We start from the raw sequence: 13,278 nt of genomic DNA on the forward strand, positions 1-13,278 counted from the left end.
CCGTTCACATGGCATGGGTCGTCGGAAACGTCCATCGTGGTTGGGTTCCATCTGGATTCTTCCTCCTGGAAGAGACCCATGAAGAAGGATTGTAGATCGGGGTCCAAAGCGCTGCAAGACATGTAATTCTCGTCGACGGGCCACACCTGATGGCCTTTGTTTGCCTTCAGTATCACTTGGACTGAGCTCTCGATGAGTCTGAAACCCTCTTCGTGGTGATGGTTACTTATCATCGACTTTCTCGCCAAGCCAGCAAATCCGCAGCCAGGGAAGGAACACATGAAGCCAGGGACTATGGGGATAGATTGGATGGGGGGCACCTTGGACCTTGGATGAGTGACAGTGAACGGGACGCCTAGCTGGATGAGGATATCCTTGTAGTTGGCAGGTAGTTGGCCAATGTTGTTATGCTTGGAGGTTATGTGATTTGCGAGATACTCAGGTTTGATACCCACTCTACATCCCTGGCACACGATAACCTTCCAGCAAGGATCGATCCCCAGCTGGAGATGATGAAACTCGGGGGGGATGATTAGATCGTCTGAACGCAGCACCTGGCGGTTGGAGAGCTCCTCCTTATCGCTGTCCGGAACTAAGACGATTCCCTTGTTGCACTTGGCCTCGTGCATCTGCAAACGGGCCTCACTGCCGAATGTCTCTGAACAAGAAGGACACTGGCCACCCTCTTTGCGATGCATCCTGAATGCCAAAGAAATGAGCACATAGGGAGACACTGGCAACGACACGCTCACTTTTCTTGTTGGAGGGAAGAAGGCTGTCTTGGCATTGTTTGAACCTACCAGGTACATCAGTGACGAGCATGGATGCAAGAAGGATGTTAACACACTCAAAGGGGGGAAACGTCGAGGATGCCATCTCCCACAGCCTGACTGAGTATTTGTAGATGCGACTGTGCATCAAAATTCCTCATGGAATAAGTGGACATGTCCATGAGGGGATTTGGTCAAACATTTTTCGTGTACATGTTTCGTCCTTGCCTATTCAATCAAACGTTTCTCATGGAGCAAGTGGACATGTCCACTTGCTCGTCCTCAGTCAAACGTTTCTCACGGAGCAAGTGGACATGTCCACTTGCTTGTCCTTACCTATTTATTCTCACGGAGCAAGTGGAGATGTTCACTTGCTCGTCCTTGCCTATTCAGTCAAACGTTTCTCACGGAGCAAGTGGGGATGTCCACTTGCTCGTCCTTGCCTATTCAGTCAAACGTTTCTCACGGAGCAAGTGGACATCTCCACTTGCTTGTCCTTGCCGACACAGAGCAAGTGGACAGCCTATTTTTTCGTCAACCATTTCTCACGGAGCAAGCGTGGATATATATACCTCGACTCGTTGTCTCTGCAGCCCCCCCAACTTGCACTCACCTCGTGCATTGCGATCGTTCGCTTGGGTTCACTTGTCCAGAACGCTGATGGTGTCACAAAACCTCCCTGGCCCTGTGGAGAAGCCTGCCGCTACGCTCTGTGATGTTTTTGGTGGGAGACCCCGAGAAATGGGACGCGGTTAGCCATGGTATGCGAACTAAGTCAATAACCTTCTCCTGTGTCATTCTCCTGGGACATTGCGGGCCAGCAGCAGAGCTTCACTGGCAGGGAACGGGGTGTGTCAGGTGACGGATCGGACAAGTCTGTTGATAGGTGTTCCCATGTCTCTGTGGCCAGTATATCTTGCACCCATGCCACTCTTTTCCACTTGTTCGTCCGGAATGCTGATGTTGGCCATGATGTGTCAGCGTTGGCGTTCAGCCAGGGCCTTGACCTTCGTGAGACTTCATGGCTAGATGTTCAACACAGGAGATGAGTCAAGAGGCACGCCAACTGTTGCAGATTGGCCTGGAGTATATCGTTCGTGGTCATCAATTTTTCAACCCCTGCCACTCTCGTTTGGAGGCAATTTATATAACAAATTTTTGGACCACCTCTCCCTCAGGCTCGTCTGAGGGGGAGGATTTCTTTATTGATGTTCAATATCTACACTCATAGGGTACGCACATGTTACTTGGTGTTCCATAATCGGTCCGTAAGTGGCATACAGCTCCCAGGTAAGTATGATTCCATGTGGCTGCCCTACCAATACTTATACGTATGCCTTGTTTCAGCCATTCAAAAGACGTAGGAGAACATGTAATATACCTACCTATGTAGCTAGACTAATGACATGATGAGACAAAACGTACCGGCACGTCGTCATGGCTCACTCCCCTCAAGTCATGACGTTGTCTGTCAATGAAGAAACAAACTTAGTAAACAAGGGATGGAGCGAATATGTAAAATAGAAATGTCTTCACACTCTGCATGGTAGCAAATAAAATGATGACAGATATCGATATGCTTACTGCCGCCATGGAATTGGGGATCGTGTGCTAGTTCTGCCAAACAGCGTGGCTGATGGCAGCATATTTGGCCTCCAGAGTAGTGAGGACAATAGTGCCCTGCTTCTTCGAAGTCCATGCAATCAGTCCTCCAGACGTCATGAACACAGTGCCCAGTCCTACCGTAACACACTAGGTAACTAGTTTCTATTTACTTATTAGTTCAACAACGATCAATTGACTGAGCATAACATGCTAGTGTAAATCGCTGATATTCTAATAACTTTAATACCAATAAAATGGCTGAGCTCACAAGTATAAGATATATACATGTGGAAGGCAAATAAGGGTGCGCACGACCCATGGGAACATTCTGAGCGAGCGACTCGCCCAGAACCATCATAGCCACAGCTGTGGGAACATTCTGGGCGAGCAACTCGCCCAGAACCGTCATAGCCACAGCTGTGGGAACATTCTGGGCGAGTTGCTCGCCCAGAACCGTCATAGCCACAGCTGTGAGAACTTTTAATGCTCAGCTGAGTCGTAACTAATGACAGAGAGTTCGTTAGTGTAGGCCCTGAACTTGTCAAGGATATGCCCATAGTAGGTGCTAAGTCAGTGCGGGTAAGCGTAGAGAAGCGCACGCTTATATTTGACGAGTTAGAAGTGCAAACCAAGTCCATCCCCTAACAGCTGAGAGTTACGATTGAAGCGCTCCGATTGGTCGCCTCGCCTTTCTCGCTCTCTCATTGGCTCGCCTCGTTTTTTCCCACCCTTTTGGCCCTCCTCGTTCGCTGGCTTCAGCGCGGACTTTGACGGCTTGACGTCGTTCTGACGTCCGCAGGGATGCAAACCCGACTGGGCCATTCCCAATCCATGGCCATCCGTGCTCTCAATGGAGAGCGCTCTCCTTTGTCACTATGGACATCGACACAGGTTCCGAGGCTCGGTCTCATTCCGATCACTCAGCGTGTCTGATGGATTTGGATTTTTACCCGGTTACACCCTAGCGTTCATGTCGCTCAGCTACCCTGATTCCGTGATCACCTACCGTGCCCCATCTCTCTTCATGCTTTCGCTTCCGCAAGTGGTTAACGTGGTACAAGTACGGACGCAGGAGATGCAATGACTCCGTGCGATCATCCACGTAAGTTAACTCAAAATTCATCTCCCTCTCGATCAACATGGTTGAAATCTTCAAGACAGGCAGTTTTCCGTGCTTTTGCTGGCGTTTTGGCTGCATAAAAGTTGAATAGTGGGTGTGGGCCCCACTCAGTCCGCTTCCAGAATCATTCTCTCCCCCCCCTGTTTCTCTTCGAACGAAACGTTGGACACGACAAGAGGCTATCTCTCCTTGCTGTCAGTATCATTCTGTTGCCCTCTCCCCACCGACCGCTAGCCTATACACTCTAGTCGTTAATCCAGATACTCTACGATCAATTCTTCCCCCCTCAACGAACAAAACCCCTCCTTCCTCACCACATCCTCATGCCCCTCCCGGCCGATCCCTCGTGCTGAAAAACAGCTGGCCTTCACCCTTCTGGACTGCCATGATATCCGACGCAAGCAATGGCGGTTGTTAGTAGACCTGCGCGCCAGTACACACATATGACGGACAACTGAATACCGCGCTATGGTGCGCAAGTCAGCCACGCTACATACCTCTGTTAGCTGTTATCTCCCTGCCGTTGCCGCCTCATGTGAAGACGTTTGGTGGCCTGCAGGTATCCGAGTGAAGGTATAAAATGCCCAAATTTTCCTTCAGCTCTCCCCTCCACCTCACTTCAACGCTTAAACGTCACCTTTATGTCATACACCAACGTAGCTACCACGGATACTCGGCACAACAGGGTGCCTGGTATGTTCTGGGGAGAGTTACGATCGAAGCGCTCCGATTGGTTGCCTCAACTTTCTCGCTCTCTCATTGGCTCCCCTCGCTTTTTCCTACCCTTTTGGCCCTCCTCATTTGCTGGCCTTAGCGCGGACTTTGATGGCTTGACGTCGTTCTGACGTCCGCAGGGAAGCAAATCGTTGCAAACCTGACTGGGCCTTTCCCAATACGGGCCTCCGTGCTCTCGATGGTGAGCTGTGCACAATGTTCGCGGTGGTGGTGCTGTTCTTTCTGACTATGATCATCCACTCAGGATCCGAGGTTCGGCCCCTTTCCTTATCCCCACTCAGGTGCGTATGGTTAACCGTTTATGTCGCTCGCAGACACTGCCACCGAACACACGCTTCTGCTGCAAACACCGGTTCTTAATCAGGTACCGATGCCGGGGATGCAATGATTGTGAAGTTCAATTCCTTTGTGTCCAAGTCCAGTTCGGTCCCTCCACCCTGCGTTGGAGATCTCTTATTTGTTCGAGATTCCTTTATCCCTCGATTTGTCGACGAAGAGTTCATCCCGTCCTCCTCGCTCTCCTCCTGTACCACTCTCCTCACTAACAAGAGATATGCATCTTATTACTGAGACAAACGCGTTTTCCAAATCCTCCTCTCCTTTTCACCACCCCGATACTTTGTATCCGTATTTGTACAATTTGTCTCCCTGTCGGCCAATCTCTTCTCTTTTGGCATCGTTGTATCTCATTGTACATTACCAGGACCGGGTCGCACGATGCATGCGTGCCAATCCATAGGCTGGGACCAGCTTGGGTTCCGGCCATTTACACTAAGTGCTCACACTGTCTGATTAGACAATAATCGATTGCATTTACCGCCACGCTTGTAAGGCTATTTAAGTGTTGCCGGATGGAGCCGGGTAGCCATTTAAATTGTGAGGCTGTGTGGACACTTTTTTTTCTCCCACTGGGGTGCAGGAAGGATCGAGGTGGGGGGAGGGAGGGCCCGCTCTTCCCCTACCAGATAACGATCCCAGGTTCTCTTACCTGTGTCCAAGGCAGGGTTGTGTTGTGCCCGATAGCGCGCCGTTGGGATATCATAGCACAGCATCCCTTGGAACCCTGCACCCTTCCCCCAAGTCGAATCCCTGGTGTGAGCCTTTCCTTCCTATTTCATTGAGAGCTGAACTTGTCTAGAGTATAACCGGCATGAAGGTGGGGGAGTTGGGAGCGTTGATTTCCAGGTAGGAACCTTTTGATGTATTCAGCGCTTACATCTCTCATTCCCGCGCAGCGTTCCCATTCCGCATTCCCGTTTTTATTTTATTTTTCCTCTTGTCCCACTTTGGCATATCTGCTGCTCCCTGGGGGTTCCAATACTTTGACACAAAGGGATCAGAGCATATCCCTCAAAGTGTTCCCCAGGCAGACGTGCCATCGTGTCTTTTTACATCCCTCCTTTTTTATTTTAATTTTTTTTGGTTTCTGAATAACAAATGCAGGAGCTATATCGAAGATAATTACCTTTATTCGAGGGAAATATGTCTCATGGAAGGGGATACACTGAGCCCGCAGTCGCAGTCACGTGTATGCGATTCCATCTCGCCCGCAGTGTTTGTTGATGGGCGCCTGGATCCTAAGTTGCCTCCAGGAAGGCTGAGGTTGTGGGAGTTCTGCTCCCTTCTCCATCGCGCTTGCGCTTGGTGTTAACTGGTAAGTTCCCCCACCGCAGCAGGGCTTGTAACTTACGCACGCTTATTGCGATCGCCAATCTCTGCAGGCGGTTATGTGGTTGTTGGGCGCGGTTCGTGCTCAGTGGACTGCAATCCCGATGCCGCACCCAAATGCACTGGCTCAAGAACGCTCCTCCCAACAGATTCTGTAGATCCCTCCACACTCGACACCCTGTCCAACCCCTCCCTGCTTTGGTGTCATCGACCCAATCCTTATCATCACCCAATCCCGATCTCGGAAATCCTTTCGGTACTCTGATAATGCGGCCTCCAACATTGATTTGAGTCACACTGCTGCGCGCACAGATGCCAGTGTGTCGTCAGTTGTGGCTCGGTGTTCATATCTCTCTCCGCCTCCCGAGTCATCGCGCCCACCATTAATGCCGTCCATCGTTTAATTGTTGTTTAATGTTCTCATTTCACAGGACTAATCACGGGGCTGTGGTCAGACCCAACCCAGCTCATGCCGAGGTTTCCTCTGTCCGATCATATCCTGCCGCTCCTGTCCACTCCCTTTTACCGCTCCTACCATTCACGAGTTGCCGCGCAACCTGACTACTCAATGAGGTTTGCTTTCTGGCACGGATGCGCGGAACAGACCACACTAGCGGAGGTACGTACTGAACTTCCCTCACTGCGAGAGTGCTCACAATTAGTCCAGGCCACACTTATAAAAGCGCCTGCACCTTTACTTTCCCCCCTCTCTATCTCCTGGACTCGTGCCTCTCTCGGTGAGTAAGGCCGCTTACTGCTTTGTCTCCAAACTCTTACTCGTGCATTGTCGCTGCTGTTTCTGCTGCTGCCGCTCTCTTGACTCCCGGAATCGTCCATGCCTGCTCAGTAGCTTGTTTTTGCATTTCCCACCACCTCCCCTCTCTCCACCGTTTCATCTTTCCATTTCCACTCCTAATGGAGTTCACAAACTTTCTGGTTCACCGACTCTTCTCTCTCTTGACTTGCGCTGTACTTTGTACCTCTCTGTCTCCTCATCTTCTATTTTTCCGCTTTTCCTTTTTCCTTTCTGTATTCTGTTGTGCGTTCTACTCTGTATATGGACAAACGGGTCCACTTTGCCTAATATACACTGGGCCACTTGGCCGTCTCCTGCTACAACTTCAGTAACACTAATCACGGGTTAGCAGTCTACCCCCAGCTGACCTCAGGTTTCCGCCCCTGTTTGCCACTGGCTGGGAAACCTGGCTGCGCCCAGTCGAGACCGCTTTGGCCTTCCTCTCATCGATCACGGATTTCTCGTGATTTATCGTGCAACTTAGCCTGAACGGGTCAAAGCACGCTGCCTCAGTCGTACGCTGAATGTTCCAGCACAGAGGCGCGAAGCGGACCATTCAGTGGAGGTACGTACTGAACTTTCGCTGTTGAGGAGAGGTTTAAATACTACCTAGGTCGTGCCTATAAAAGGGCCTGGTATCTCGCGCTCCCCTGGTACGCTTTTGACCCGCTGCCGCTGCTGCCACCTACACATTACTCTGTCCCGGATTTGCTGCTGCCAATACCGCAATTCTCAACTACATTCCCATTTGCTCCAGCTCCTAGCCTGTTTTCTTGTCTCCCTCCTCCCCGATACTCCTCCTTTGCCGTCTCTTCTTTTTGAACTTTTTTACATCATCTGTTACTCCTTTTTCTTCATTGTATTTCATCTCTGTACATTGTAAGGGGCATGAAGACATTTGAGTTGGGTTAGACCAGTGGTTGGGATGCCATCTAACCCATGGTTGGAGGGATTACTGGCACCCACCCTGATGAGAAATTTCTCATTGGGGCATAACTCTGTGAATCCTCCAGCTGAAAGTGATAAACATGCCCTAATGGAAAAGTTTCCATCAGGGTGACATCCTTCCATCTTCATCTCCAAAATCATGTAGTGCTCCAATTGTCCCCTCCACCATAACATAATAAAATAATGAAAATACATTTCAATTACCATACCATATATGTTGTATTCACTTACTGTCCCTTACCATATATGGTATTCCCTTATTGGGTATGATATTCCCTTACCATATATGGGATGCCTTATCATTATCCTATCCTGTCTTCTCCTCACGCACGACACATCTTTCCTCTCACCACCACCCCACCATCATCATGTCTAAATCTTGTAAGTGCCTGTCAGTTATTTCTTGCCACATATCCTAAAATCATCCTCTCCTTTGTCATGTCAGCAGCGGTTCCACCCAAACCTGAGCCCTCATCCTCACGTTCCCGAGCGCTTACAAAGAAAGTCAAGTCGAAGCCGATTGTCAGTGATGACAATGAAGAAATTGAGCAATCGTTCGCAACCATCATCAGCAATCGTGCCCAATGGGCACATCATCGATATAAACCCCTCAATCTCCCCGCCGATCTGCGCGATCTCCAGAATGCTGAGGTCAAGGCCAAAGCAATTCATGTATGTCCACCAATGTCATTCTTGATCAACTTGATGCTCACAAAATTTATTATGAATCAATAAATCCTCCCTTCCTGTCCCATCAAGGCTGCCCGAAACCACTTGTTAGGCATATTTCGTTATCGCCTCCGTACCAACCCCTACAACTTCACCTTTGGCTCAATTAATACACGTGCCCTAAACAAGAAAGCGGCAGACTTGATTGCCAGAGACCTAATACGCAATGGCATCAAATCGACATTGCCTGACTTTATGATCCCAATCCTGATCAAGAAGTCCTTCATCCAGCTCCCCACAGACGATCTTGTCACCATTGCCACTGATGATCGATCGATCGACCAGCACCCGATCCTGTGTCTCACCGATGAAGGAGCCAAGGCAGGTGCTGCAGGTATGATTCCCATCCTCAATGGGCGCCATCGTTGGGAGGCCATGAAGATGGCCTTTCAGATCTGCAACGATGAGATCCCGAAACTCGAGACGGAGCTGGCATCGTGGGAGAAGCAATCAACAGCCAACCCACACAACATGCAGCTGAAGGATTCTGCAGATGAATGTCGCAGTGCTTTGAAGCAGCGAAAATCGTTTTTGGACAAATATGATGACAGATGGCTCGTCATTGTCTATGACCAAGGTGAGAGACAGACCATATAACAATAACAATAATTCTCTCATTCCTTCCAACTTGCGATAGAAACCATTGAGAAGGAACCAGTTGAAGGGTCCCTTGTCGTCCATTCCCTCTCCCGCAACACTGACACCACCTCAGTTGAGGAATCTGTCAGCGATCAACTCCAATACTGGGCCCAGATCGCTGTCGGTGAACAGACCCTCTTGGAGGAATCCAAACCCGCATTCTCTCAGCACTGGAGTGCTGCGAAACAACCTTCGCCAAAAGGCTCTCGCCTTCCCAAGCCCCCCATCGCTGATTGGCTCAAGAGAGATGTAAGGATCAACTCACAGTACCGTCAACTCCTTCTCGACGAAGAGATGCAGGAGATATGTCAGATCATGGTCAGCGGTGGAGAACATTTTCGCCAACAAAAAGGGCTGTTCTCAGTTTCTGCCTTGATGAAAGTCTGTGGGACATATGCAGGCGTAAGTCTTCCCATTTTTTCATCATCATAATCTGTGGAACTGAGCGCCAACAAATTTATTATTATATTATTATTATGGGGGGGGGGGGGGGATCAGTGGCTATCGAAGATGATGATGGCAGACATGGAACGTCTGCGTCTCGTGTTCTCCCCTAGCAAGGCCGATGGGGATCCAGATGTGATCCCATACAATAAGATCAATACACATCGTGAGCAAATGTTCAAAATGATGATGGCAAACGAAGTCCCATATCCGAGGGAGGTCAAGCAGGCCATCACAACGTTCAAGGAGAAGCAGTCTACAGCATCCGCGCTGTTCATGGCTGCTATCCTTCCTGAAATGCCTCTGGGGGACTGGAGGCTGATCGATAACGAATTTCTGACAGCTGCAGCAAGGATCCACAAGCGATTCTTCGGCGGGCTCGATGTCTTTATGACCGCATCGGAGGAGTATGAGAAGGCGTACGTCGGATATTACAAGGACCTGATGGCCCTTTTCGAGAAGCTTGTCATACCGCAGGTACGTTCTGGTGGTATCCCTGGGCTGAACACAGAACACTGTGACCTGGTGATGAACCGGGCGAAGCTATTTTATGGTGGACTGGATGATTATTATGTCCCAGTCACGACGAACACCATGGCAGAGTGGTATGATAAAGCATTGCGGCCTCACAGAGAGGCCCTTCGGGAGGTGGGTGATTGTATTATTTGAATATTATGGAGGCATTTGGCTTTCTGGCCCAGATGGAAAAATTTCCATCAGGGCGATCTTCAACTCTTTCACACGAGTGAAGAAGAAGAAGCAGCTGGTTGTTATCAATCAGTTTTGTTTTTGCCCTGATGGAAATTTTCTCATCGGGGCAGCCTGCACTCACTCAACTCTCTATCGGGGTTGGCTTCTCCTCTTTCATGCCATTGTCCATCTCGTTTCTACCCTGATGGAAAAGTTCTCATCAGGGTGATTTCACTCTTGTTAATCCATATCCATATCCTCATTCCTTGATATACTGGTCACCCCATCTCATGCACGCTCTCCCTACAGATCCACTCTTGGTTTGATGGCGTTTCCCGATATATGGTCCCTGGAAAAAAACGCCCCTTCCGTGATGAGTCTGTTGGCGTCCTCTATGCCATCAACATCGATCCTCTCCTTCGTGCAACCAAGAAGACTCATCGTGATGTACACATGCTTTTGATCATCATATATATTCACCTATCTCATCTTTTCTTTTCATTATAGCTTGCATGGATGATATATACTCGTATCCGTCCGCATCTCTCTGCCGCTCACTCTGACCTCCTATATGCTCAAGCTTTCTCTCCCACCATCGATCATGATGTTGCTTTGTTCCCTGATGCCTCTGTCAAGCGCTTCCATGCATTCCATGAGGATGGCACTGCAAAGCTCATCCTAAAGTCTGCCTCCAGGAAGGCCGATGTCGATGATGTTGGCGATGATCATGATGACCTTGATGATCAAGGCCCCGTCACTGCCAATCCAGAAGGCCCATCCACCCTTCCCTCCAAAAAAACCCGCACTCGCTCAAGCACTCGCCCACATCCTCCTGATCCCACGTCGAGGAAACCTGTTCCCATCGTCGAGGCCAACCTTGTCCCCTCCCACCGCATCCCTGGCTTCTTGGGCACCTCTCCCTTCGACCTCACCTGGGCTGCTGAAAAGGATCTCAATGCCACCATCCTCAAGTATGTCTCCATAGCTGGTGACTATAATACAGGTGGTGATCCTGGTGATGCTCTTCGTCTTCGCCTGAACGACAACAATAAGTCCATTCCTGGCTATGTCTTGGTCACTGGTTGGGCATATGAGCCAGCTGCTAATAAAAAGAACATCTCTCGCAATTCCCGCAGCCTCCGTATCGCAGCCTATTTGGCCAGCATCATGGCCTCCACTTATCGTCGTGAATTGCTCACCGAAACTGCCTGGTCCTTCTTCAGGAGGGACCTTCGCTCCATCCTCTCTGGTGCTTTACGCCATGAAAAACATCAATACATTTTTCTTGATCGAGTGCAAGAGGTTCTACCGAGTGCTTCTCCCACCATAGAGGCCTACCTCAGCGCCAATCCGAACCTCAGTCATGCATTCCTTTTAAATGGCCAGCATGATCGTGCAGTGATCACTGCCATCTTCAAGCGCCTCATTTCCCTTCCCTTGCTCCATCGTGAGCGAGGCGATCCAGACTCTCCGCTCGATGCTGAGGTTCTCAAGACTCTGAATCTCCTCAACGAGGCAAGTATCCTTTGTTTGTTTGTTTGTTTTTGTTTTTGTTTTTGTTTTTGTTTTTTTGTTTTTGTTTTTCACCGACCCTTTCTCACCCTTTCACCCCTTCCTTCCATAGCAACTCCACCTCTGTTCCTTCGCCTCCAGATTGCGTGATGCAGGCTATCAGGGGGCTGTCTACCAGTCTGATGTCACTGCACTCGATGAAGGACAGGTTCTTGCTGGTGCCAAAACTTGGAAGGGCCAGGCCAAGAACGTCAAGCATTTGTGGACTGTGAGTATCATTCATCACTCTTCTGTTTTGCTATACATCATACAACTCAACCTCACTTTCCCTCATCCTCCTTTTTTAGACACGCAATCCCAAGAAGGACCCAATCAAATTTCCAGATTGGATCGTCAAGGAGGACTCTTTGGACGACAGCATCAAGGCTGTCATCTCCAAGCGCATCGGAGATGCAGTCAAATTGGACCAACCAGCAGTCACAGGAGTCCTAGAGCCTTCTTCATCCTCAAGCAAGGGCAAGAGACGAGCTGAGCCGTTGAGCGTTTCCCCAAAAAGCTGTAAGCATCACTCACCCCCCATCGTTCCTTGGACTTTCACATCAAGCTGATGCCCCATGCCATCATTGTAGACCGCTCAGCTAAGAAGAGCCGCACCCAGAAGAGCACCCAAGAGCATGATGATGATATCATGTTTGACAACCCACCCACCATGATGGACGAGGAAGCAAGTGATCACAGCGATGTGGAAGAGTCCACCACACATGATTCACAGCACTCACAGGAACTGGCAGTCCCAGAGGCTCCTGTTCGGTATGTGATGATCAATAATAATCATAATATCTAATACACTACTAATCTAAATAATACGTAGTCGATCTGGACGCGTGAAGGGGCAACATCGTCCTGACTCGGATTCACAATCATGGAAAAGATTCCCTCCGACGCAGCCAAGCCGTTCACATGTTGGGAAGTATCATGACGAGGAGGAAGATGAGGAAGAAGAGGACAAGGATGATGAGGAAGAGGAAGAGGACGAGGACGAGGATGATGAGGACGAGGACAAGGACAAGGATGAGGATGAGGATGAGGACGAGGATGAGGATGAAGATGAGGACAAGGACAAGGACAAGGAAGAGGACGAGGACAGGGATGGGGATGGGGACGATGACAAGGAGGATGAGGAGGCAGACAATGATGCTGGGCAGGGTGATCAAGAGTTGCAGGCAAAGCGTGGCAGGATCGAATTTGATGACCACAACACTCCACCTCCCATCTCTCCAACACAGCCGACGACTCCCCCCCACGACCTCCTCAAAGACAAACCCGAGGGATGCAGAGGCTTCTGCAAGAAACTGCAGCCACAGCTGGCAGCAGTCGAAGCGTAAGTGCCACATCCTCTGGGCCAAAGGCACAGCCATCGAAAAAACGGATGGGAGCCAAAGTATTCGATCCTGCCTCAGCAATGTGAATGTTGATTCCTTTTTCTGAACTCGCCTGGATTTGATGGCGATGAAGAATGTGATCATCATTACGATCATCTTTGTTTTGTTTCTTGTAACAACAATACATGTACAATAGTGGTGATGTTTTCATTATTCCCATTGTGAATTGATATATAATAA

General features: G+C 49.5%; 1 protein-coding gene across 1 annotated transcript; it reads left to right on the plus strand.

Moving 5' to 3' along the window:
- Positions 1 to 8,010: 8,010 nt before the first annotated feature.
- Positions 8,011 to 13,041, plus strand: EI90DRAFT_3137229 (uncharacterized protein; the record flags this gene model as incomplete). The annotated part of the gene is made up of 11 exons (XM_039064840.1): positions 8,011 to 8,023; positions 8,088 to 8,314; positions 8,402 to 8,948; positions 9,009 to 9,412; positions 9,521 to 10,102; positions 10,454 to 10,591; positions 10,652 to 11,680; positions 11,769 to 11,924; positions 12,004 to 12,214; positions 12,286 to 12,466; positions 12,528 to 13,041. The coding sequence occupies 11 exons, from the start codon at positions 8,011 to 8,013 to the stop codon at positions 13,039 to 13,041; spliced, it is 4,002 nt and encodes a 1,333-aa protein (XP_038908090.1).
- Between the last annotated feature and the right edge of the window lie 237 nt (positions 13,042 to 13,278).

This window comes from Cantharellus anzutake, assembly GCF_015039405.1.
Source record: "Cantharellus anzutake strain C23 chromosome Unknown EI90scaffold_183, whole genome shotgun sequence".
Classification (NCBI taxonomy): Eukaryota; Fungi; Basidiomycota; class Agaricomycetes; order Cantharellales; family Hydnaceae; genus Cantharellus; species Cantharellus anzutake.